Source organism: Xiphophorus couchianus, chromosome 13 (genome assembly GCF_001444195.1).
Source record: "Xiphophorus couchianus chromosome 13, X_couchianus-1.0, whole genome shotgun sequence".
Classification (NCBI taxonomy): Eukaryota; Metazoa; Chordata; class Actinopteri; order Cyprinodontiformes; family Poeciliidae; genus Xiphophorus; species Xiphophorus couchianus.
The window spans coordinates 13415885-13443878 of NC_040240.1; the positions used below are offsets into that span (position 1 = coordinate 13415885).

The following is a 27994-nucleotide window of genomic DNA, read 5'->3' on the forward strand; positions in this document are numbered from 1 at the left end:
ACAGTATCTAAGTGCTGTGAATGGAGTTTTGATTTCTTGCAGCGAGATTAGATTAGCCACTCCTCCCACACACGGATGTGGAGTAAAATGAAAGCCAGCAGCTAGTGCGGTTTGTTCGCATTTTTTTTTTTGTTTTTGTCAAACATGGCTGGGGACTTGCGGAGTTTCGCGCTGGAAAAAGCCGAGCTGCTCTCTAGCCGTTTACGGGAGCTGGTGTCTTCGGGACAAGGCTTGGTTCGGGCCCAGTTCGGAGTGGATCTGGGTCTGAAGCCCGAGCTGTACCCGAGCTGGCTCATCCTGTCAACGGCGGCGGTCGGTCTGCTGCTGCCGCTGCTGCTCGGGGCGTCCTGGGCCGCTTTCTGCGGCGGCGGCGGCGGGCGACGGGTCGGCAAAAAGCGGGCTTCCCAGGTCAACCAAGGTGGCGAGGAGACGGGAAAGGCCAGCGCTAATAATAAAAGTGTCAAACCAGAGGAGCCGAAAAAGAGAAACAGAAAGAAAACCGGCGACAAGGTCAGGAAGTAGGAATGAGATGTCTCATCTCAATGGCTGAATGAAACAAGCGATTTTCCTCATTGTGTTTTACTAAAGATGCTCTCTCTAGTGGAGAAAAATAAATAAATAAAAGTAAATATAGCTATATTTGTTTACAACAGCTACCATTTTACGCTAGTTTACCTCAGCTGCCTTCCATATAATAAACTAAGCATGAGCGTGACGCTCACTTTGTGTCCATAGATGAATTACAAACTAAAGAAAGCAATAATTTTACCTACAATGACTTAGTTAATATGTAATGTATACAATTTCTGTTGGAAAAAAATGAGAGATATGCTAACTAGCTACGTGTTGCTAACTGACACGTCACTGATTAGGTTATAGCGCCCAGTAGTGATGGCCTCCATTAATAAAACCTCCTTCGGGTGATACTTCCTATAGCACCATATTCCTTTCCTTAATAAAAAAGACTCTTGGAAAAAGTCCTCAATGATTCAATAAAGAGTTGAGGAATCCTTCATTGTTTTTTTTTAAGTCCATGCAAATAAGTAAAATCGTCCTGAAATACGACATTTGCACAGGTAAATGAAAACTTGTCATCAGTTGCAGTGAATCCTTATTTGTCCATCATGCCAATGTTAGGATATTGATCACCATCTGTAACAGGTGGGCATGAAAGACAGTCAAAGTCAATCCAAATCCACAAAATATGTTGTTGGCATGCAGGATTTTAATGCAAATTACTTTATATATCACAGTTGACCAAAAACTGTATCCAGCAGATGTTGATGATGACCCTGACTGGCCTTCAGTCATTCAGTCCCATAAGTAAGAGTGAGGCACTGGGTACTTCATCCGTTGGATAGTGCCAGCCTTGTTTCTCCATGTGCATCACAATACTATGGCTGGTTTAATACTGTTCCTTCTTTGTATAACTTTTAATAGCTGATGATCATTGTAGACTGGGAACAACTCTGCAGATCTGCAATTTTGGATATAATCTGTCTCAACCATTACATTTGGTGCATGTTAAACTCTCTTAAATCTGTACTTTTAGCTGTTTCTGCTGCTGCTTTAGCACAGTGTTAGCTTGTTGTCAGTGCACTGAGGAAGTGATCATCAGTGTTATTTACTTTGTCAGCTTTAACAGTGTTATCTTGCATGACGTAGCTTGATTAGCAAATGTACGGTATTTACAAAGCAAACTGACAATAGCTTGTGTTTTGTTTCATGTCTTTGTGTTACAGAAGACTCAGTCCAATGGTCAGCCGCCGGTCGTTGCTCAAGAGGAAGTTAAAGAGATTGTGGCAGCTTCAAAAACAGCTGCACAGATTAAAGCTGTTAAGGTAAGACCAAAATTAAGGGGAATCGAAACTGAACAAGTAAGCTACAAGTTTTATTTGATGGTTTGTCTTGTAATGGTCTAATTATTGCTTCTGAAGACAATAATCAAATGCTTTTTGTTGTTGGATTTTCAAAATCTCAGCAGGTGCATGAGGTGCCGCCCCCGGTGCAGGTGAAAAAAACCAAGAAGAAACCTAAGACAGATGTGAAACCAGTTCAGGTGTTGCCCACGAGTGACGTGAAAGAACCCGATGATGGTGCGTCTCCACTGGAGGGGTTGTCACTTTCAAGCCATTTATACTGTTAGCCTAGGCTAGCCCCTTGTAATATGCAGGGATATTCCACCTACACTTGAACTGCAAAGCATATTATTGAGATTTTAAATGATAGGCTAACATTGTAAGCTGTTCATAGGTTTTTACACACAAAAAAAATCTTAAAAGTACCTCGGAGGTTTGTTTGGGAACATTAGTGAAAAAACCCCCATAAAAAATACAAGTTAGGAATGTTAGGTTATGAAACAAAATTCCAACTTTTAAATATGCAATGTAGCAACTAAACTGACAGACTAGGCAAGAATAACATTATAGCACTACTCAGAGGTTCCCCTACTAACAGGACAAATACTCTAAACATGCAATCAGAAAAAATGGAAAGATTTAAATCAAAGTCTGACCCTAAATTCATTTGTGAATTAAAGTTCACAGAGGCTCTCCAATACTCCTACAATGCACTTGTGCAAATTAGTAAAAGTCTTAAAAAAAAGTTTATTCTTATAGAAGGTTGTAGTTGCTTAATCATTCCTTGTTGCTTCGTCTTTATTCCTCCAAGGTGCATGGGAGACTAAAGTCAGCAATCGAGAGAAGCGGCAACAGCGAAGGAAGGACAAAGGTTCAGAGGATTCTGGGAGCCCGGGAGGCGACAAAGCTTCCAAGGCCCACGTCGAAACACCTGCAGCCTCAGCAACGTACAAAAAGAAGAGAGGAAACAACGGTAATCATCCTCTGAAGACTAAATTCATTGTTCTCATTGGTTTCAATAAGAGAATTTGATGCCACACCCAAGTTTAAAGTGGTTGTTTATACTCGCTAACACAAGCTTTATATATTGAGTATGATGTCGCAAAGTTGATATTGACACATTATTTGCTCTATATGTGATGCAGAGAACCAGCATTGGAGACCGAACACAAAGGGAGACGGAGCCAGTGGGAAAGGCAACGCTGAAACATTGAACTGTAAGTATGTTCTGTACTCTTTTTAATAAGTTTTGACCTGTTACATCTTAATGTCATGGGAGGTAAACTTAAGAGGAAACAAATAAACATTAAACTTGAAATTCTTTTGTTTCATTTTGAGTTTTGCAACAATTAAAACAGCATGAAGCACCAGTTTAACAGCATATTTATCTAACATAACGATGCTTTGAATGCCACCCAGGATGTCTAGCAGCAGTATTGCAAGTCATGCATTTCCCTTTTTTGCTACTTCTTTTTGTAGCTTCCTCTGCATGGAGAGCAGAGCCTACAGTCAATGGTGAAGGCTGGTCTGATGTTCCATCGAAGGCCACTGGTCAAGCTGGTTCTGTGGAAAGAAAGAAGTGGAGCTGCATACCTCCATCTGCACAGTACAGGTCCCAGTCTGACCCCCGACCCTGGGCTCAGGAGTCTCAAGGTACCACTGCTATTCCTGTGTACTTTCACATATGGAATCAAGAGTTTATGAGACGGATTAGCAAAATAGTGCGTAATTCAGTTCAATTCAAAAGTACTTTATTAATACAAATGCAGAATAAACAGGAATAGGAAAAGTCACACATGATTCCAATATTTTTTTACAAACTGAAAAGTGTGGCATGTGTTTTTTCTTAAAGCCGCTTAGACACTGCCCGTTCTTATGTCTCAGCATCAGTCAGATTAAATGATTGAGTTAATCTTTGAACAAGCGTGTTCAAGTTTTGGTGCGATTGTCAGTAAGATTTAGGTCTGGACTTTGACTGCACTGTGTAGCTGGCAACCTGTAGCTCAGGTTGCCATGTTTAGAGTCGTCATCCTGCTGAAAGTTGAACCTCTCGCTCAGTCCGAAGTCTTGAAGCCGTTTACAGTTTTTTTTCTTGCCTGTCGAAGAAAAGCATATCCACAGCATGATGCTGCCGCCACCGTTTTACACCGTGGATGGTGTGTTCAACATGATGTGATAGTTTGTCCACCGCAGCATATAGGCAAAAAATATTCAGTTTGTGTCTTAGCTTACCAAAGCACGAACTGCAAACGGGATTTCTTATAACGCTGAAGGCATTTCATTGCACTGGATTTTATTTAGGGGTGTCATAGTAAGGGGTGCTGACTAACCATTCAGATTGTGGCTTTGTGACTTATTAAATCTCTTCTAACTCTAATAGGATGGTGATAATTGACAAAGCATAGCATCCGTATCAACTTTGGAGGAGGTTGTTTTTTTTAAGAATCAGTTAAAAATACAAGTGATAACTTAGCAGACTGTTGTTCTGTTATTGACAAATATAAATCATAGTAGCATTCCAACCATATCTCTGTCTCCATGTGTTGTCAACAGCCGCCTGGAGCAGCATGGACTTGAAGATGAAGACGATGCCCTTTTCTGTGCTGCAGCTGAACTCTGCAGGTTGGTGCTAACTGATCACATCTACTTCCTGCTTGTTCTGTCCAGGAAATAAAAAACAAAGTTTCATAATGAGCCAGAATAGATTTTATAGCCTTACAAAATGAATAATAATAAACCTCTTTCTCTCTTAGATCCATTATCAAATTCAGCTAAGATGCAGTGGGCCAACCAAACCATTGTTGACGATCAGTGGTCAGGAGCCAGTGAGTAGCCACTATTTCTTCCTACAGGGCACAGCCATATAAGTGACTGCAGCTTGTTTATAAAGGATCTGTTTGTTCTTCTTTCTGATGTCTAACCTGCAGCTCTCTGCTACATGTTTTCCAGAGGGGATGGCAGCAGATTCCTCCTCTGATTGGAATGCCCCAGCAGAGCACTGGGGAAACTACGAAGAGCCTCCTATATCTGTGGTGGCAGCAGTAGCAGCAGCAGCAACCCTGCAGAAGGATCAGACCAAGGTTTTATACTTTAATACACTCCAGTTGCTGTTGTTCATACTATATATGAACACTCACAAGTTGTAGCTCTGCGCATATCTCAGTTTTGGGTTCATTTTTAGGTACTAGTTTGGTTAACCAGCAGAAAGGAACTGGTACTGAATGCGTTGTTTGTTTCCTGTTCTTTTAAATAGACACTCTTGCATGGCCGAACATAGAATAATAAAGAAATCATCCATGCAAATGAGGGGCTCTGAGGTTCCAGGCTGCAGTTGAGATGTTTGTAAATTTACTTCAAAATTAAAAATATTTTTAAACTTTTTCATTTTGTGTTAAACAGCGCCCTCTACTGGCCATGTGTGAAACAGACCGTTTGATGGAGACTAAAAATAAGATGAATCACTTTTGTTTATGAAAATATTTCAGAATTAAATAAGAGTGTTTTCTTGGTCTGCAAAGGAGAAGTAAATAACTTGATGAAAATTGGGGTAAAAGCTAAATGCATTCTTTTTGGGGCATTTGGTAATTGTTTTTGCCTATTATATTTAACAGCTGCGTCTTAGAATATCATTAAAAAGTTAATTTATTTCAGTAACTCAGTTCAACGGATTATAGACATGGATTTCACATTGTGGCTTATATAATTATTGCACTTTTTTCCTTCATCAAAGCTTACCCCTAGTATTTATCCATGATTCCATGTCAAAACCCTTATTTTGATCATTTTTTTAATGTAGAATTCAAGACTTAAAAAAAAAAAATAAATTTATGGCAGGTATCAGAAGATGAGAAGGACACTGACGATCCCTCAGGTGGAGCAGCCAAGTCTAAGAAGAAGATGAAAAAGAAGAAGAAAGCAGAAGAGGAGCCTGCAGCTGATGTTCAAGTAGGAAATGCAACACAAATACTTTTTTTTCAAATTAAAATATTTAAATCAGATTAATTTGTAAAAGTACTTGTTTTCTTGGAATTGTTTGATTATAGACTCCAAGTGCAGCTTCTGTACTCAGCGCAGCAACCAAAGTCCCACAGCTTCCTGCGCTGCCGCTAAATTCACAGAATACCAGCATATCATCCTCTCAGAGTGAGTTCAGGCTCCATTAATCACAATGTAGTAACAATTTTCTCTTTTCTCCATACATGCTAAAAATATTTACTCTAAACTGACCTCTGCTGTTTTGCCTTCTGACAGAGAAGTCTGAGCAAACCGTCGAACCTCAGAAGCCCTCCCAGAAGAAAAAGGTCAGAAGGGAAACTTGAAGGAACAACACAAGTCTATTCAAATGTTATGCAAATGATTAAGAGTGTCTCATGCAATAATTACCAGGTACAGTTTCTGTCTTAGATGTGTAACCTTTTAATAGCGACAAGAGGACAGCGAGCAGCAGATCTAACATGCTGTATAGCAGTGAAATGTGGTCCTATGGACTGTTAATTGTAACTAATTTTGCACTATTTGCTAAACTGCAACCAGAGGCAGAGTTTCAGGTGGGATTTCAGTAATGCTATATGGTTAATAGTTTTGCAAATATATTTCCATCCTTTTTTTTTGTCCAGCAGGAGTGTGTGTAATTGTTAACCCAAAACTACAAACGCGGGTTTTAATTCTTTTTTTTTTGTCTTGCAAAGTCTGAGTTAGGCTGGCCGCCCTAAATGATGCACTTTGTTTTTGTTGCTCCTCCACTCCCTCTTTGTGATTTACTGAAATGCTTTATGCTGAAGGTAGAAGGCTCTGTTTAGATTTTGGTTGAATCTAACAAAGCAGAGCCCAGATGTTCGCTAACGGACTCAAGAGTTTCGTTACATGTTCATAGATTATCTGTTTCGCACAAATTTTTCTTGTTAGTTAAAAAAATATTCTTAAGTTCTTAAACAGAAAGTAATAGGATATATTCAACACCATTTTATTGTAATATTACAGTTCCATTCAGAAGTTTACATACATTCATTATGGACATAAATGACCTATTCATGTACCTTTAATAATTGATTTGAACTGTTCTTGTCTACAAAGTCCAGCCTGTACACAAGGTTTAGTGTACAGGTTTGAATTTAGGAGGATTTTTCCAAAATGATACAAGCAAACTCAAATATTTATGTTCTCCCCTTTTTAATATGTTTATATGTTTAATATGTTTTAGTATCAGTCAACCCGCTTAATAATTCTGACTGGATATATCACCACTCTTCCTAAGAGGAATGGCAGGTTTCTTTTTATGTTGTTGGTTTCCTGATAACAGATCAGCATAGTCCATCAATTTGTAATGAGGTTGAAATTGGGGCCAATTTCAGAAGTTTGTTGCAGACAGCTTAATCCATTTATTTTTATTTTTATGAGCAGTCTAACATCCAGCCAGAAATATGCCAGAAGCTGTGGTTCCTCTGCAACTTGCTAGGGGATTTTAAACAAATATTGGTGGGGTGACATGTATAAAATATATATGTGAGCAAGTATGTATAATTTTGACCCTATGGTAAATTCAACCATAAGCTTCTAAGTCTTGTTTTTAAATTGAATCAAAGCTGCCTGTTGTATAGATACATGGTGCTGTTTCTATTGCGTCTATAAAATCCCAACGTTATCCTAACATTTACGCCCATAATGACCGAATGTAGGCGTCAAACTGGAAATGGAGACACATTTTTAGGTCATCTTTGAACTAGAGAATACCTGTGGGAAAACTTCTTGATTCTATGTTCTACACCATCTTGGTTTGCTTTTTTTTGCTTTGCTAGAAAGGGCAGAACATTTCGATGAACTCTTTAATATTTCATGCTTCCATGTTTGATATAGACTGCTTCACTCTTACTCTAAATCAAGCGTGACATTTTTCCTCGCACCGTTTAATTGCAGCTAAATGTTGTAAGTTAAAGCATTCCAACCTGACTACTTTAGACAGTAAGGGTAATTAGTGAAAGAAAAAAAGCACTTACAATATATGATCTTCTATAAATGTAGATTTCATCCATTCCTTTATGACATTCCTCGACATTCTTCATGTTCAAACCATCCATCTTGCGGATTTTCAGATGAATATGGTCTTGATATATCAGTACTTCTGAAATTTCTGAACTTCAGAAAGTTCAGAGTTATTTCCACCTAGCAGTACTTGTTCAATAACTATCTTTGGCTTTAGCTGCATTTACAAAATATTGAAATTTCAATTGAAATTTGCTGCATGTCGACAAATTAAATTTCCTTGAGATTGCAGTGACTTGTAGAAGCCACCAGGAGGCACTGTAACTGAGGCTTGAGGTTGATGGAGTCAAGGCGATGAAACGGTAACGTCAGTAAATGCTGTCTTTCTATTTTTTATGAAAGTTGTCATTATGATTAAGTCTGTCCTTTTCTAAGTAGCTTGTATGCTTTTTTTTTAAATGCGTTCTTCTGCTCTCTAAATGACTTTTTACAAGGATTTCTTCCATTTGTTTCCTAGAAAAAGCCACGCCATATGTATAGATTGTAAGGGCTTTTTTCTAGTTTGTGATTGCACTGTGCAGAAACCTGAATAGTTTCTTTTTTTATTGCGAATTAATTGTTTTTAAACGGTTTTTCCAAATGTGAAACTTTTTTTTTCCAAAGAATGAAGGAGAATTTTTTTTTTTATTAAAAAAAAAAAACGAATGAAAAAGAGCTTTGCAAAAATATGACATGGAGCAGTTTGAACTCTTCATTCAAGTTGTTTGAGCGTATACATTTAAAAGAAATTAATTTCTACTGCCTTAATCTGCCGTATAGAAAGTTTCTTGGAATCCTTTAGCTTCCATCCTTTTGCAAGTTTTTATCTTTTTTCTTTGCATGACTTTGGTAATGGTATTTGTGGGAAACAAAAGAGACAAAAGAGCAGTTTTTTTTTACTTTAACTATTTTGTTCTAGAATACATCTTGTTATAAATACCATAACAGCTTTATGTTAGAATAAAACTTGCAAACTTCCTACTTTTTATGGGCATCCATTTTTTCTCTCTCTTGACTCTTGAATTACTCTTGAAATATTAAAATGTTAATTGACTGGTGTTGATTAATGTTTGTAGGTTTGAAATGATGCTACACTGTGGATTCAGGTGCCCATTTTGTTCCCTTTTTACCAATGAGTAAAATTATTTCTTGTATTTATACAGTTGTGTCTAGAAAATCTCGGATGATTTTGTTAAGGACATCATAATGATCTTTCTATGTATGTTCTGGAAAGAATTAAATGGGAAATGCTTCATATCATTTTGTGGATTTTATTGTGCCTGATTTTGACATGTGATACAGGACCCTCCTCATTTCTTGGCACCCCTGGTATGGCAAGGCAGGTTCAGTTGTTCAGAAGACTATTTGAAAGTGGTTTATATTAAAACCTAAGCATACAAAAAGAACATCAATAGCAAGAAATATATTAGTGTCACGCTTATTTGGTGGCTAAGGGAATGTGGTTATGTGTATAAACGTATGTATCATCAGCATACATGTCAAGGTAGGAAGACATTATATAAATATTAGATAAGATTGACACGAGAATGGATTCTTGTGGCCTACAAGAGAATCTCACCTACGTTTCCATTCTATCAGTATGTTATGATCAACTGTGTGAAGCTCAATGTGAGTCTTTGATGTGCAAATGAGTCGGAATAAATTAATTTTCCATTGCTGTACCACAATCTCACTCCCCAATAAATTTGACAAATCCAACAGGAGGGAAGCCTGTGTTTAGAATTGTTTTCTGAATTTTTATTTCAAATTATGCCACTTTCATAAACATATTTATTTTAAGGCTTTTCACAACATAAATCTATTATAAAATAAGCTAAAACTGACGACATGTTTTGGTGCAAATCTATGTCAGCAGCCATGCTCTTTCCCTCCCGAGACCGAACTGCTGCCTCAGTCAATGTGTTGAGGCAGTCGCGTGGCATGTTACTCACACAACCTGACCCCCTTTACTGCATCTCTCTCTCTCTCTCTGTCTCTCTCACCGACTCTCTCTCACTCTTTTATCTCTTAGTTCATTTAGGATTTAGCAGCTTTTAATCTCTTACAATCTCCAACATCTCTATGTGCATTCAGCTGCACCACAGTGGATCATCACAGCATACTCTAACAGTGAGAGGTCACGCTGTAATGGCTGACTGCTCAAAAACGGACTCCTCCTGTTGCTTTTGTAAAAATGGAGTTCCACTCTTATGATGCCTGAAACTCAGACGTCTCGCCGATTGAAAGCAACAGATGTTATGAACTGAATTTAAAATATCTAGATATGAACTAGATTTAAAGTACCTAGTAATATCTGTGTTTTTTGCAATTTCTGATAACTGAGCGAAATAATTTCAAGAGTTTGGACTGCAACGTCGGAGCCCCCTCTCTGCTATGTAGCGGTTCAAAACATGAAAACAGAAAATTGGACCTGAACTTAGACATGTTTGAATTGTGCTTGAGCATTTAATGAGGAAGCTATGTCATTTCAGAAGAGGAAAATCCCCAATCTGAGTATGACGCAGTTCACCTAACAGAGCTTAGCCCTGTGTTTACTGGTGGCCCAGCTGTCCGGCTTGGTTTAAGCCATCTGCACAGACTGACTTGAAATGAAGTCCAATCCCTCACTTCAGATGTTCCGAAAATTAAAATATCTTTGAGAGACTGTTTGGAAGTGATTTAGGGGCAAAGTAAATGAAGAAAAGTGATAACTCTTTTCTAGCTTTTTCTTCTGTAGACTGGGAGTTTTATGAAAAAGAATGTGCTCCCATGCAAATTACATATGCTTTTTTTCTTACACTTATGTGTTTTGGATCATTAAACACATTTTAAAATCAGATAAATATATCCAAAGTAAATTGAAGATGCAATTTTCAAGTTATATTTTATTAAGTAAGGGAAAATTTTAATCCAAACCAACACGGTTCAATGGAAAAAGGTTGCCATGTTGGTTAAATCATTAATTAGAGGTTACAAAACCATTATTTAGTTTACTTTTATGGAGTGAAAATAGTGTCAAAAAGATTTGTGTGTGCGTAAAATGATTTGTGCGTGCGTAACAGGATTTGTGCGTGCGTAACAGGATTTGTGCGTGTGTAAAACGATTTGTGCGTGCGTAAAAAGATTTGTGCGTGTGTAAAAAGATTTGTGCGTGTGTAAAAAGATTTGTGCGTGTGTAAAAAGATTTGTGCGTGTGTAAAAAGATTTGTGCGTGCGTAAAAAGATTTGTGCGTGCGTAACAGGATTTGTGCGTGTGTAAAAAGATTTGTGCGTGCGTAACAGGATTTGTGCGTGCGTGAAAAGATTTGTGCGTGCGTAACAGGATTTGTGCGTGCGTAAAAAGATTTGTGCGTGCGTAACAGGATTTGTGCGTGCGTAAAAAGATTTGTGCGTGCGTAACAGGATTTGTAAACCTTAAAAATAAAATACATATTGAAAAAGTACACACAAATCACCTGGTACGCACACACAAAACTGCAGTTACACACAAATCCGGTTACGAGTGCACAACTATTTTTGAGACTCATTTCACGCCTCGGTGGAAGCTCCAAGATTTGTGTGTAGATGGTGCGTTTACATGCTAGTAAAAGCTGGGACATCTGAGTTTTCTTCGGAACTGTTTCTTTTTTCCACAGTTCAATACATATTTCTCTCTTTACTTGTCTCGTGGCTTAGACATATTTTTGTGAGAGAAAAATACATATGTCATTACACCCACGTCTACTTTTTAATACTATAAGATTGTTTATATATGAATCCGCATTTGGGACCTATTCAACTGTAATTACTTGGGTAAAAAATTCAACCACTAGGTGGCGGAAGTTTATTCCGCTCTGACTGGGAAAAGCCTTCATTCAAACTGAGAGAAGAAACAAGAGAATGGCGGGTCAGCCGAGTGATCATGTTCGTGGTTTACCGTCCGAAGTTAGTGGATGTTAAAATTTGCACGTTTTCCTGACCGTTGTAATGCGTATTTTTTAGATTATTTCAGATTACGTTTTACGTTTTAAGTAGTTCGACCCAAAGTTCTCGCCCTTCTATAGCAATAGCTCATGTCTACGTTAGCTAAGCTACTATTAGCCCTCGATTAGCATCGGTACAGTTTAAAACAGAATCTTCCTGGCCCATTACAGCCATGTCTACGTTTATCACCATGCTCAGCTATTTTTATGATGCCGACAATAATGTAGGCTTAGGTGACGTCTTTTATTATAATTTATTATAATTATATTTTATTAATTATCTGGCAGATAATTAATAAAATATTCCATATTTAATTTGTATATGTCCTTTTTCAACTATGCAATTTATAAAGTGAAAAATTGAACACTGACTGAAATGTGGAAAACACATACATTATTAGCACTTTTTGGGGACAATAGAAATATAATTTCACTAGATGGCTACAATTACAATTTAGTTAATGTGAAGCACAACTTAACATATTATCTGTCCAAAAATGTAAGTCATCACATGGAAGTAATGAGAAATGTGGTTTGCTCATAATGAAGTAACAGAAATATTAATATTTTAAAGATTCAGCCGAGTTACTACACTTATATTCAGCTGCTTACAAAGGCTTCAGTGTTGGATGAGGTTATATTTTCAAAATTTGAAATATTGATGATCTGCATGAATCTAATATAAAAAACGGTGCAGATGTATATGTATGGCATAGAATACATTTGTACATTTGTTAAGAGATGTTCTACGTATTTATTTCTGGTACGAAAGCAATGACCATCATATTCCAGGAAGAAATGTAGAGAAGAGTAAATCTTAAGTGATTACAGTAAGATATAAAATATACAGGTGATAGACGAAACATAAGTCTGTAGCAGAACTAAAAAAAAATTTAAATCAAAAACTACAATTAGTGAGGAGAACTGGGATGAATCCTTCAAATAATAAAAGACGTCACCTAAGCCTACATTATTGTCGGCATCATAAAAATAGCTGAGCATGGTGATAAACGTAGACATGGCTGTAATGGGCCAGGAAGATTCTGTTTTAAACTGTACCGATGCTAATCGAGGGCTAATAGTAGCTTAGCTAACGTAGACATGAGCTATTGCTATAGAAGGGCGAGAACTTTGGGTCGAACTACTTAAAACGTAAAACGTAATCTGAAATAATCTAACAAATACGCATTACAACGGTCAGGAAAACGTGCAAATTTTAACATCCACTAACTTCGGACGGTAAACCACGAACACGATCACTCGGCTGACCCGCCATTCTCTTGTTTCTTCTCTCAGTTTGAATGAAGGCTTTTCCCAGTCAGAGCGGAATAAACTTCCGCCACCTAGTGGTTGAATTTTTTACCCAAGTAATTACAGTTGAATAGGTCCCAAATGCGGATTCATATATAAACAATCTTATAGTATTAAAAAGTAGTCGTGGGTGTAATGACATATGTATTTTTCTCTCACAAAAATATGTCTAAGCCACGAGACAAGTAAAGAGAGAAATATGTATTGAACTGTGGAAAAAAGAAACAGTTCCGAAGAAAACTCAGATGTCCCAGCTTTTACTAGCATGTAAACGCACCATCTACACACAAATCTTGGAGCTTCCACCGAGGCGTGAAATGAGTCTCAAAAATAGTTGTGCACTCGTAACCGGATTTGTGTGTAACTGCAGTTTTGTGTGTGCGTACCAGGTGATTTGTGTGTACTTTTTCAATATGTATTTTATTTTTAAGGTTTACAAATCCTGTTACGCACGCACAAATCTTTTTACGCACGCACAAATCCTGTTACGCACGCACAAATCTTTTCACGCACGCACAAATCCTGTTACGCACGCACAAATCTTTTTACACACGCACAAATCTTTTTACACACGCACAAATCTTTTTACGCACGCACAAATCGTTTTACACACGCACAAATCCTGTTACGCACGCACAAATCTTTTTACGCACGCACAAATCCTGTTACGCACGCACAAATCATTTTACGCACACACAAATCTTTTTGACACTATTTTCACTCCATATACTTTCACTACATAGGCTTGAAGACTGCCTTACTTGTAGAATCAAGTAGTGCCTGTCTGACAACAAGACTAGAAAATCTCAACAACCAACACTTACTATGATTTAAAGGTATTCAAAAACAGATCAGAAACAAAGGAAAGGGAAAAGAAGAAATTTGCAATACTTCATTCCAGTGAATCATCATGAGAGCTATTATACACAAATCGAGAAAAAAATGAAACAGTGGTGAACCTTCCAAGGAGTTTCTGGTCTAGTTTATCAACGACTCAGATATTCATGATAGAATGGTGGAAACCAAAATGACTCAAAACCCATCTCTCATTTCCCAAAAACATATGAAGGAATGGATACCCAAAGGGAAATGTTCTCTGGATTGATGAGACAAAAACGGAACCTTTTAGAAGGCGTGTACCATTGCTGGAGTAATACTAAGACATTTGAGAAAGAAAACCAAAAAACATCACACAATGATGGACAACTAGCAGCAATTGGTGGGACCTTGAATTTTGTACTGCATCAGATAATCCTGAATGTGTTCACGTCAGTTTGCACACTTAAACTAAAGAATACCTGCGACCTGGGATTATGCACCAGGACAATGATCTATTGCACATGAGCGTGTTCATCTTCATATACCTCAAACCAAACAAGATTACGTTTTGGAGTGACCTAGTTTGGACTGATTTTAGAAATCATAATTTCATTACTGCTTTTTATATTTACTCATGTTATCTTTGACTGTAAAAATTGTTTCGCGATGTGAAACAATTAAGTGAGCAAAAATATGTATAAATAAAAAAATTCTGAGGGGAAAATTATCTTTCCGTAGCATTGCGTGCTCATGTTACTGTTGAAAATATTAATTTAACATATGTTATTATGTATGTTTGTAGTTTATTTCACCAAGGACACAGAAGCTGGTCAAAGTTAATGGAAAGAGAAATTAGATAAATACAGGGAGTAAAGGGTGGAAGAAAAATTAATATGCCAAAAAAAAAACTTGAGAATGGGGTGGAGGTTCACCTTCCAGCTGATGGAAACCCCTAAACATGACATCAGAACTGCAACAAAGAGGTTCAGATCAAATAATTCATTTTTTTAAAAATAACCCGAAGTCCAGATACACAATAAATTCAGTTGAGAATGTGTAGCAAGACTTGAAAATAGATGTTCACAGTTGCTGTCAAAGCGAACTGACCGAACTAGGGCTATTTTTGCGAAAGTGTTGGTTTTCGCAATAACCGCCCCTCTAGAAAAAGCATTTTAAAAAATGTGTTTGTAAAATGACAAATATGAAACGCTCAATAAGCACGAACACTTTTACACGATTCTGTTTATGTTAAAAGGAGAATTGGCAAAAAAAAAAAAAAAAAGAAAGTTTAAAATTAATATATTGGATTGTTATTTTTATTTCAAAACATTCCCCGTAGTCTTCATCATCATCATCATCATCATCATCATCATCATCATTCTTCTCTCATTTTGACCCTAAAAAAAAAAAAAATAAATAAATAAAAAATCCTCCCTGGTCACGTGACGGAAGGATAAAGCAGATTAACGGTTCCCTCTCCCTCTGCCTCTCCGCGCGCACGACTCCACACTGTGTGGAAAAAACAGTTCTAACGTCCACTGGATGCTGCGCCAACCGCTTCACCTGCTTCTGACACAGTAGCCTAGAGTATCTTTAATATTTTTGTCGGGGGAGCAGCATTCATGAATTAATCGCTAACCCCCCCCCCCAAAAAAACCCCACATAGCGTTAGTGAAAGATGATTTCGCCGTGGGACCGGTGGTACTCGACGAGCTGCTGCCTCTGCTGCCATGTACGGACGGGCACCATTATTCTGGGAATATGGTACATGGTAAGGTCCAATCTTTTCCCTACGACTCTGTGGGCAACCGAATGTGTAGCAGGGCGGGTCAGTGAAATGTTTTCTCAAGTTGGGTAGTAGCTACTAAGCGAACTTGCTGGTGAGTTGTTTTTTTTTTTTTCCACTTTGAAATTCTTCGGATTCCCTCGGTTTAATGAGGCGAAGCGACCGTTCGACGAAGTTGGCGTCCGCCTCGCAGGTGTTTCCCTCCGTTAAACCATCTGTGATCCTCATTAGCTCGAAATCTAAAATCATATTTTACTTGTAATGTTACACACTCATTACAGATCCTATAAAACACTGCATATATGTGTATATATATATATATATATAGTATATGTGTGTGTGTGTGTGTACATAACATACATACAAACATAACATATATATGTTATATTTATATGTAAAACATAAATATATAATATAACATATACAGTATATACATACATATATACATAACATACGTACAAACATAACATAACATATATATATATATAGTTAAATCTTTATTCCGTTTCTGCGGAGCCCTCTAGGGACATGGGAAAAATATTTCCTTTTGCAATAAGCTCGCTGCAATATTTGCTGGTCTATTTTGTATACAGTCATAAATCTCAGTTTAAAATTTCCAAATATTTACACATTCAAAGAGCCTCAGTGAAAACGTGTTAATTGTTAACTCTTTGGTGCAAAGAAACTGACTGAAAATCGATTCACTGCATGTTTTTGTCTGTTTGTGTAAGGTTGAGATGGAACTGCACATGAAAACGGCGCTCTAAACCATTCAGACTATCAACACAAAAATGACACAATTAAAACTGTCTGATGACTCAGAAATAGTCCAAATAGTTCGGATGTGTTTTTTGTTTCTTTCCTTCTTACGGAAAGTTTCCATTTATATCATAAGTTTGTGGTGCTTTTCTATCCTAAAGAAAAATATATAACACTTAGGATATTTCACAACGAGATATTAAGATACATGGAACAACCTTACGAAAACTTTATATAATAGCAGAAAGTACGATGGGCACTATAAGAAGGCTTACAGTATTCAATTATGTCACATGAGCTGATCAGTACATTATTGCGAGGTAACGCAAAAGAAAAAAAAATACCAATGTCCCTACAGGGGTTCTGTAAGTTTGTGATAACTTAAAGTAGGTAATTCCACATATTTGTAAAGCTTCTAAACCAAATTAAAAGGGCTCCATCTTGAAAACTATAATACATAGAGACAGGGTTGGATATAGAAGGATGTGGGTCCTTGGGCTGGAGCCACTTTTGGTGCGCTATTCATTAGAAAAATTATTTTACTAGGATTTAATATGTCTCCTCGCCAGTACCTTCATGTTGTTTAAAAAAAATTTATTATAAATTTCTACATTTCAAATACTACTATTGTTTATATTCTAAACATTCCTATATATAAATAAATAATTTACCTGATTTGGGCCTATGAGTTTTATGTATTATAAGTACAATGTTTGCAAAACATGAACTTGTTTAAGAAAAGAAAAGAAAAATCTTTGCCCCCCAAAAAATTGGGCCCCTGTACACACCCTTTCTAAAGTTGAGAAAGTTCACACCCATACAAAATTAAACTATTCCAGTAATAGATTCTATAAAATACGGGGTGTGTAAACTTCATTAGGTTCATGAAAAATAAAAAAGTATGATTTAAATACCTTTTTTTTGTTCCTTCACCATATTAGATACAATCCAACTCCTAATCTATAACATAGACAGGTCAAACCTGGATTCTACACTGATGACAGATTCTGTGAAATACGGATTGTGGTTTGTTAAACCTTTATTCTATTTCTGAAAATTGGCTTTTTGTGAAAAAGTCTTTTTTTCTTTCTTTCTTTCTTCTTCAATACCTTTGGGTTTCAGTTTGAAAGCTAGCAGGGTAAGAGACAAAATAAACCTATGAAACTAAACCTGTCCAGGACAATTTCTTGGTATTTTAAGTAACTCTGGTTAGTTTTCTCAGAAAGCTTCACCTGGTTTGGTTCTTTTTACGAATTAGGTAACCAGTCTTTAATTTGTCCTACATTTGTAACAGGTTAAATTTAGTTAGTTGCCTCTGTTTTTACTCATAAGTTAACCTGTAGTTTTAAACATAGCTCAGTAAGCTTTGCAAATCCTTGACCTTTGGAAAGCCTTGTTCTGTTATTTAGTTTGACCCCACTACTATTAACAATACTTTAAAATAGAGCCATGGGGATAGAAATAAGGAATTACATTCTAAGAGTGATTTTTAAAGCATATCAGTTTTGTTAGAAGTTTATTATTGGCCACTTTGGCATCATATTGCGCAATACAGTTTAGATAAATAAATGCAATTACTATGTTCTTCCCATGGTTTCTCTCTGGGTAGCTCACCTGATTCTCATACTGAAAAAGACGCATGTAAAGTTATTTTCCACTTTGAAGGTGTGAGCATGTCCATGCTTGGTTGTCTGTGTGCGATATTTTTTTGGACAAACTGCAGATGACCAATCCGTGACAGCCCAATGCTAACATAAAGACTATTACACTAATCCAAACGGGATGAAAAAAGGTATGGTTTATCTTTTCAGAGTTACTAAAAGAAAGGAATGGCATTTAAAAAATAAGACCTAAGATCTGGACTCAATAAAAACAACTAAGGATCACCAAAAAATTTAATCTGAAACTAGAATTAGATTTTATACATCGCCTTCCATCATTTTTGGCACCACTGTTATAAATGTGTTAAGCATGTGTTTACTGTACGAGGTGCTGCCTGAAGACTCACCCGTGGTTTACCATTGTTATTTCTTTTCTTTCCTCCCTCAGATAATCAACGCGGTGGTCCTACTCATCTTGTTGTCAGCTCTCTATGACCCAGTTCAGTACCGCTATCACCTTACCAGCTCAGAGTTGGGAACTGACATCGATGTCATGGACGATGCAAGTAAGTGCCACGACTTTGTTTTGTGTTTGATTTGAGCGATAGTCTGTGATTAGGAGATATTTGCTTTGTGTGTTAATATGGTTAATATGGAAGCCCAGATCGTGTTCTGAAGTTGTTTGTTTTTTGACTCAAAAGTGGACATGGATGGATCCCCTGACTCATTGCGTGCCATCTACATCTGGGTTCTTGTGTGTCTAGCTGTTCTGCCCAGCTGGCAGATTTCCTTTTCCACAGTGCTGCCCTCAGCACAGACATAGCTGTGTTAGCTGTGCAGCATAGAGAACAAATCAGAGTGCATGATGTGTATTTTCAGTTCTCTCCCTGCAGCTACTGTCATCGTCACAGTCGCCTCTGGAAGACTTCAGACACTGTCCCCGGCAGCTGATTAAAAATGACTGCTCTAATTCTCAGATTAAAACGGCCATCTTGACTAACTCCCATCCCAACACGTTTGCTCTGCAATGGGCAAGGACTGAGAGCCAATGGGATTGTGTGGACAAAAGCGTCTGACATCTTTTGTTTGCTCTTGTTTTCTTTTACCATATTCCGCCATCTTTACTGATCATATACATAGGAATGTTTGTCATACAGAATCTGGGAACTTGTTGGTACATTGTTAATCAGTAGCAAATAAATGCATAACAAGAACAATCAACCTTATAACATAGGTTTAACGCCTATGTTATAAGCAGACATCAAAACAGCATTTCAGATATTTTTTTCTAGGGTTCCTGTTTTGATTGGTCATTAGTTCTTTACTATTTGTTTTTTATAAAAGAGGAGACGTCACTCTGCCTGCGATATATGTAACTGAGTTTTATTAATATAAATAAAGAAAATGGCATAAGAGTTGACATTTTGAACTTGCTTTAATGCATAAGCTGCAAGTACCGTTTAAAGCTTTCAGAAAATTTTAAACAATACATTAGTCCTTCCTATTGAGGAAGGAATAATGTCTCAATGAAGCACAAACTCATTAAATTTAGCTAAGAATTTCCATTCGGCTTATCACTGATCAGGACCAATCAAACAAAAAGTCATCTGATTTCTGTCACCATGCGTTTTCCTGTTTCATCACTGGTGCATAAGTTTACGCAAGTTTGCCATTAGATTAAATCTTTTGCTTATTTTGAGTGTTTTTAATGAAAAAAAAAAAATCCTAACCATTTAAAAGCAATAGCCTATTTAGTATAATACATCAAGCTATGAAAATATATTAAAATGGATGTTTCTTAAACACCAAAACTGGTCTTTTGACCAATATGTGTTGCAGAATGAAATATGTTTACTGTGTTAATTACACAAATTATTTAAGCCATCCACGGATAACTGTAAGAAAAACAATCATCATTTATTGCACCCGTCAGTAGAAATTGTGCTGATCACCAACATGCAACATCTTGAGTCACAGTCTTTAAGAAGGCATGAATTTATTATTTTTCATCTGTAAACTGTTCTTCTAATGTTATTTTGTCTTTTGTTTTTCGCTTTTACTTCCTGCAGATATTTGCATTGCAACTGCAATATCCCTTCTCATGATTCTTATATGCGGCATGGCAACATATGGTGCTTACAAGGTAGAACACGCAACGCCAACGTGAAACAGACCCCAATCTGGATTTACGGAAAATGAGTTTCTCTATTTAATCCTAATCTCTCCCTTGTAGCAACACGCTGCTTGGATCATTCCATTCTTCTGCTACCAGATCTTCGACTTTGCCCTTAACACACTGGTGGCCATTAGTGTGGTGGTTTATCCCAACACGGTGCAGGACTACCTTCAACAGCTGGTGAGCAGCGGCTCAGTAAATCTTAAGCACCCGCTCTAGAGGTTCTTATGTTGTGTTTTAAACTGCAGTCAGACAGCAGTTTTTATAACTGTAGAATCACTTAGTGAAATTAAGACATAAAATTACATATTAGCCATGCAGATTAAGTGATCATTGTGACCTCCTTGATTTAAAGATGCCTTTTTTTGTTCTTGATTTCTTTTTCTTCCTCTGTACGTCTTGTTCAGCCGGGGACATTCCCTTACAAGGAGGACATCATGTCCACAAACAATGTGTGCCTAGTCTTTGCAGTCCTGCTCTTCATTGGCTGCATCCTCTCCTTCAAGGTAGGTGCTCCTCGAAACTAAAACGTCTAAAAATGTTTGAGAATATCAGTGAACAAACCGAAGACCAAGGAACATAACTGACAGCTCAGGAATAGATTTTGGAGCTTTTCTCCCACTTCACGATTCTGCATTACTTTGTGTTGGTCTATTGCATGAACAATAAAACATTGAAGCTTGTAGTTGTAATGGGAACAAATCTAAAGAGCATGGATCCTTTTGGAAAAGGCCCGCTGTCAGAGAGCAGAGGGTCACGGATGTCAGGAATCCAACTCTTGTCAAACCGATTCTCCCTTCATGCACGGATGACTCTCCAGGCGCAGCTACACTCCGAGGCTCTTGGACGTGATGGGGCATAAAGTTGCAGTCATCTGTACAATCAAATCAAGTTGTTTCTCCTTTAAGCCGAGATTAGAACTGTTGTCAGCAGATATCCGAAGCCAGAGCCGGGGTTTTATGACAGGAAGCAGCCACTGGAAAACAGCCCGCAGTCAAAACAGTTAGAAATGTCGTGCCTTTGACAGTGAACTTGGTTCAGCTTATTGAGTCCATGCTGAAAAACGATGTGTTCATGACATGGGCCACCGTATACAAGGACAGCATAATTGCTGCAATTCTTTGTACAGAGCATGGAGACCCGCAGAAAGCACCAGATGCTAACGCTCAAGGACTCCTTAGTGAGCACCTGCTGACATTCCTCCTCAAGCCAACATCCTTCACTTGACTGCACTTGGCAGAGATGACACTGGCAGATGGGGAAAAGGAAGAGCTGGATAAAAAAAGATGATAGAAGATGAAAGAAAAGACAATTTAGGAAAGAGGAAGATTTAAAAGTCTTGAGTGACTGGGTTGAAAAGGAAATGCAGAAACGTGAAAAAAAGAGCTTTTTGGAGTGATTCTCGTGAGATACAATAAGAAATGCATCAAATGCAAACCACAGGAAAGAAAAATAACTCCGTATACAGTTGACTAAAGAATAAATTGTGGACAGCAAAGCAATGCAGGGAATAATAATGAGCTGACGAACGAGGCCACGTTTCAAACTTGAGCAAATTGGTGCTGACTGCTTGAGTTGACCTTACACAGAGAAGAAGGAGGTCGGCTCAGCAGATGGTAAAGCGATTGGCTTGCACTCTGCTTGGCTTCCTGGTTCATTGCTCCCAGTGCTGGCAGGGGCACTGACTCAGCAGGCTAATCACACAGACACACAATGAATCTGCTCTTCTTTTGCCAAGTCAGAGACCTCCCTTTCATTCAGGTATAGCCTCAGTGAAGCAAGACATGCCTGTTAAGTTGCTTCTGGTAGAACGGCAAAGGCTCAGTAAAGACGAGGAAACGATCCAGAATGTTCTAATAACACTGTTACATGTCTCTATCTAACCCTCCTTCATGAATAAATCACAACAAAACATCATCAGCATAACTGAAGGCTTTTTGCGTGTTAATACTTTTATTTGGTTTATCGTTTTACTTCCTGTGTTACAGGCCTACCTGATTGGCTGTGTGTGGAACTGCTACAGATACGTGAGCGGCAGAGGCACCACAGAAGTCCTGGTTTATGTCACAACAAACGACACGACGGTGAGTCGTCATCTCCCCTGTCCTCTCTCAACATGTTGAGGTTTTATTTACACCGTAAGAGAGGTCATGCTTCTACCTGAAAGGCTCTTTGTAAGCCGCCATCGCTTAAGCTGCGATTCACAAAATTCCGATGCAGTTATTGTCTGATTGTGGTTACGATGAAAATCCACATGTAGACTGAATTTAGTTTTAGAATTTAAACACGAAAACCTGCCCAGGTAAAGATGTGGAAAGAGTTCAGAAATAATTTGCCGTGGCATAAATCTCACCAAGATGTTGTTTTTTTATATGTATATATTCAATTTGAGTATTTTATTTATTCAGTAAGGGAAAAGCAAGACATTTTTTATCAAAAACACTTGTGACATAATAATTAGATTTCAACAAGAGCAGCCTTGCTGTAAGTTTCACCATATTAAAATGCGATGGCAGAGAACAGCAGAAATTCTTTCTTAAATAAACTGGCTCAGACTAGACACAAATGCTGCGTGACAATCCAATTATAATCCTAAATTTTTTATTAAAAGAAGGTAAATTTGTTACTGTTTTTGTTGCAAAATCAGCTTAGAAATATTAAGTAGTGGAGTATGAACTGAAATTAGTTTTAGTTTTATTTCAGGCTGGAATTTATAATTAAGATCTACTGGTGAAAAAGGCGAAAGCTTGAAATATTTTCTTCCTTTTCTCTTTGTTACTTAAACAAACTTTTACCTGTTGAGTTACAGTTTTCCGGGAAGCTGGCAGCAGCTTCCTTTGGGTCTGAGTCTTTCTTAATCAGCTTCCTCCATCTGTTTGACAGGAACTTAAAATGGAGATTTGTTAAAACTTCTTGTGTTGAGTAATTATGTAGACATAATTGTTGTAAATAGAAGCGCAGCTGTGTAGACTGTGTACTGCATGGTGAATCTGGCCTGATTCGGTGTTTAGTTGTTGTTCGGTTGGACTCGGCGATCTGATAGCTGCAGGGTTTCTGCTGGCTTCTCTCAGGTGTTGCTGTTCAGGCAGTCCGTTCCGGTTAACGCCGTTTGTTTCTAAGAGGCTTTAGCACGGTCATGGTTTCCATGTGTCTGTCGTGTTTATAATCCTCCATCCCGATAGATAAGACATTAATCTGCCTCACACACCCCGGTCGACTCCATGCGCAGCACTTTATCTGTCTGTCACTTTGTCCTTGTGCTCCAGTGGCCAGCCTTCATGCCGATGACGCTTTTCCCCTTAAACACACGACTCCGTTTACAGCTGCTAATCCAGCAGGCTCTGATGTCACACTGTGCATCACACGGGCCTTCGGCAACCATTAGACATGTTCCAGTTACTGTTTTCACTCCTAGATAGTGAAAGGAGAAAACATTTGGATTATAGTTTGGAGCTTCTAAACTGCTTTGGCCCAGAGAGACTTCCACTTACGTACAAAATAGTTTAGAAGTAAATGGAAATACACAAAACACAAGCAAACAAGGAAAACATCTCACGAAACCACACATGCAAATGATCACAGTCAACAGTGAAGATAACAACAGAGTTGCCTAGGACACAATAAAACTAATAGACTAAATACAGACCAGTTGTTATTTTGAAGTTATAGATTTTCCGTAATTATTATTACATAGGCAAAGGATAGTAAACAAAAATAAGTACTATCAAAGGAGAGTAATGATATCACCGTTTAGGAACTGTGTGATTATATTTTATTTTCTGAATTTCATTTGATTTATGTTGACTGTGGTTCTGATTCCAGCTGAGGCTACAAACTCTTAAATCGTTTTTAGCATACTGGTGATGCTTTCCTACTTTGCTTGTAATTTTTATTTTGTAAAGGCTTTTTTTTTGCACAGGAAGGGAACATGAATGCATACATTTTTAAATGTATTTATTAAAAAAAAAAAAAAAAAAAAGTCATAAGTGAATTAAAAGCGTAATCAAAGTTCTGGAGTAACCAGGCCAGATGAAGGCCACAGCATCTGCTGCTTGCATTCTAATCACAGGAGTATGAAAGAGCAATTTGTTCCTGAATGCAGCAGAGATCTGTGGCAAACAGCAAGGTTAAACCAATTTTAGATTGGACTAAAAAAACATTAAAACATGCTTTTATCTCTGCATTAACTCTGCCCGCTGATAAATAAAGCACTCTGTTTTTTTTTTTTTTACCAATAAAAAGCCAAGAGTGTTCAAATAGCTTTTTTGCAGCCTTCAGACATTAAGCACCCAGCTGCTTCCTCCTATCTGTTGTGCTTTTCTATAAATGCCATTAAAATGCACTAGGGTCATCCCCGTCTCTCTTTTTCTCCTCTTCCCCCTCCTCTCTCCACATATCTCTTTCTGCACTCCCTTCTTCTGGAAGCGTTACATAACTGTCTGCTTGTCTGCTTCATTTCAAATCCTAGCTGTGATGAGTTTGCAGGGCCACTCCGACTGTTTCTCCCAGCGTAATCTCTCGCTCTCTGAATTAGCAACAGTGCTGGTTTTATAACTGGGTTCATAGAGAAAGACCTCCTACAGAGAGCGGCTCGCAAGCCGGCCTGTGTGTGATGTTTCCTTAGAGCTGATTCTGCTATTTGTAAAAAGACCAGCTCTGAGGGCGATGGGAAGAAACCAGAAACTTTAATTTATCACTTACTGCTTTGTCTCGTTCACGCCTAACTTTCCTTTTGGTCTTTTCTTTAAGTTTTGTTATTTTATTATTTAGAAAGAAATCTGCCAGCATGAAAATACACCTTTCTTATTGTCTAGGTTAAAATTTTCTTTGATACATCAGAATCTTCTTAAAATTGAAAGTGTGGGGTGCAGCACAAAACAATGATCTCCTAATTAAACTCATTGTTGTCTATTTTAATTTTTTTTAAATTTTAATTTAGTAGTGAATAGAACCACATACATCCAGCAACTTTGGCTGCACCACTTCATTCAGTTTGGCTAAAAGCAACAATATGTTTTGAAGAAAGATTTGATTGTGGCCTGTTCTTCTGAGAATAGATTTTCTTTTTAGATTCTAGATTAAGTAACTAGAAAACAATTACCTCAAAACATTTGTGAAATCACTGTCTGCATTTCATGTGTATGACGAACTTGCTAAAATGTAAGACCAAATATCTTTAAAGATGAACTTTACAAAGTTCCAGCTCATAGAGATGAATTTAACATCTAGTCCAAGAAAAGAGTTTATTTGTTATTTTCAGTGAACCTCTGGCTAGATTAAAAACGAGAGTTTCTATTAAATTCTGAGTCACTGAGCTTCAGTTCTTTGTTCCAACGCAGGTCCTGCTGCCGCCGTACGAGGAAGCAGTGACCATCCCGCCGAAGGACCCCCCTCCTCAGTACACTCAGTACATGGAGGCGTGAGAGATGACCTTGCTGCTGAATTAGACACCCAAACAAACACCTTCCATATCTACTTTTCAACAGTAGGATCCCAACTCAGGCTGCAGTAACAAGTCAAGGCCATGTTTTTTTCCTAGATGCCAGTTTCAGCCTGGATTCCTGTCAAGTTTAGATTAGATGAAACTGACCTTGATGTAACTTTGCTACTTCCTCCTGCCCCAACCCCCAGTTTGTTGTGACGCATCGTCTCCTCCAAGGACAGCGCGACCGTTCCCACCAGCGCTCCCTGCAGGCAGCTGCTCTTCCCTGGAAGCATCTGAACTCTTGGCACTGCCAGAACGCTCTGACCCAACTTTATTTAAACTCCCCCTTTTTTTTCTCTCTATCTTTTTCTTCTCCCGCTTAAACTTAAAGCTGCACCCGTTTGGCCACCAACTGTTAAGCCCCGATACTGTGAATCAAACCCTGGTGTCTTTGAATAGAGACCTACAATGGATGAGAGACAAAGAAGGGTGTGAAAGAAAAACAATAAATGTTATCAGTAAAATAGCACTTTAAAAACAAAAAAACAAGTAGTTTGCAAATTTTCTTCAATGAATGTAATGTCAGGGTATTTTTGTATGACTTTTTGTATTATGTTGGAAACCGACGGGGGGGAAATATGAGAAGTGTCGTCTGTTCTAACCGGAATATTAACTTGTGTCACTCATCCTGTGGGAAGGTATGCAGAAAAAACAACAACACCTGGACCAAAAAAAAAAAAAACGACAACAAAAAAATGTCTTCTGTGCGTTTACCCATCAACTACCAGTGGAACCCTCATCCAAGCCACTGGTTTCTGTCCCAGTATTCCAGTTTGCCTTCCGGTCTTTTCCTTGATCTAACATGGTGTAACGCCTGGATGCGAGAGCAGTTTACAGTCCGTCCCCTTGCAGATCCGCAACCGAACAGGGAGCAAGACAGGAACTACAGTGAGCACATGAGGTGAAACGTTGTCTTTCCATTGCAGCGTTGGGGATTATTCTGAATTAAAAGTCCTTATTTTATCTTGTAAAATATCATATTTTTAAAAATGTCACATTTTGGAGATTCATTAGTTATAACCCAGTCATTAAAATGAGCAGAAATAAACATTTGAAATCACCCAGAAGTTTGACTTTTTGAATCCAATTCCTGCGTTAACTTTTCGGTGATGTTCTGATGCGTTGACATGCACCTGTATCACACAGGCTACGCAACTGTTCAGTCTCATTCTACTCCGTTTCATACTTGAATCCTGGTCTTATTAATCTCCTCCCGCCATCTTTAATCATGTTTCTAATCTGCCCCACGCCTCTGCTAATCCTACAGTAGTCAGACTGTAAACGCACTTTAAAGTCAGCTTCAGGCCGCTGGAAACTGATGTATGTGTTTTTGGCTCATCTTGACCTGACTGTGCTGTAGCTAAGCGTCTCCTGATTTGATCCGGTTTTCCAAACTGTACCAACTGACGGTTAGATGTGTCATAAATCCATGTTTGCATCGTGTGAAAGTAGCAGAACCGACAGACTTTCAGATGTATGTGAACCACTTTTGTCTCTGAGGCTAACGGATGGATGGATTTATCCTGTCAGGACTTCTGCCTCCCCTTTTGTTGGATCTGCATGAGCTCATGTTTTCAATTATAAACAATAAAACTTTAAATCAACTCATGTTGATTATTATTTATTGACTTGACAGCTGTTTATTCTGTGAATTAATGGATAATAAGAAGCGAGCCATAAATGACCCCTTGTTATGTTATATTAGTGTATTAGAGTGGGAATGTAGCACTGGTTTTTGACATACCAGTTTGTAAAATTTTCAGTATGTTTGTCCAGGTTGGAATTGAATTATCTGCTTTCCTTTTTTTTTTTTTTTTAAATAAAACAAATTGTCCCAAATAGTTGCTAATTTTTTTGCTAGCCCTGTTGTTTGGCCTGTTTTTGCTGTTTCTAAGGTAAGCTAACGTAACATTAAACAAATTTCACAAGTTTCAAAGCTTTTCTTAATCAAGAAATACATAAAGTCTATGTAAAGCATCGGCCTACAAAGAGTTGAGATTTAGTTTTCATAATGGATACATAACGGATGAAGATTTTCAAATGAGTGGCCAACTTTAATCGGCACCAGAATATAGAGTTTGTTGACAATTGACGGAGTGGAGCAAGACATTAAAAAGTCATTCCAAATGGGCTGTAATGGACTAAAATGAAATAGCCCTGCATGAATAAATCAATAAATGTTGCAACTCAATAAAACTTGCCATCTAATCACTTAAAT

At 37.8% G+C, this 27994-nt stretch overlaps 2 protein-coding genes across 2 annotated transcripts; both read left to right on the plus strand.

Moving 5' to 3' along the window:
* Positions 1–15: 15 nt before the first annotated feature.
* On the plus strand, positions 16–9137 carry mtdha (metadherin a). The gene is made up of 12 exons (XM_028035578.1): positions 16–510; positions 1743–1841; positions 1982–2096; positions 2671–2832; positions 3005–3076; positions 3339–3512; positions 4413–4481; positions 4613–4684; positions 4809–4939; positions 5694–5804; positions 5903–6002; positions 6111–9137. The coding sequence occupies exons 1-12, from the start codon at positions 145–147 to the stop codon at positions 6176–6178; spliced, it is 1539 nt and encodes a 512-aa protein (XP_027891379.1). The 5' UTR covers positions 16–144; the 3' UTR covers positions 6179–9137.
* A 6288-nt stretch (positions 9138–15425) lies between these two features.
* laptm4b (lysosomal protein transmembrane 4 beta) lies at positions 15426–27377 on the plus strand. The gene is made up of 7 exons (XM_028037046.1): positions 15426–15740; positions 18564–18681; positions 20185–20258; positions 20349–20471; positions 20699–20797; positions 22280–22375; positions 25631–27377. The coding sequence occupies exons 1-7, from the start codon at positions 15648–15650 to the stop codon at positions 25712–25714; spliced, it is 687 nt and encodes a 228-aa protein (XP_027892847.1). The 5' UTR covers positions 15426–15647; the 3' UTR covers positions 25715–27377.
* Positions 27378–27994: the final 617 nt, after the last annotated feature.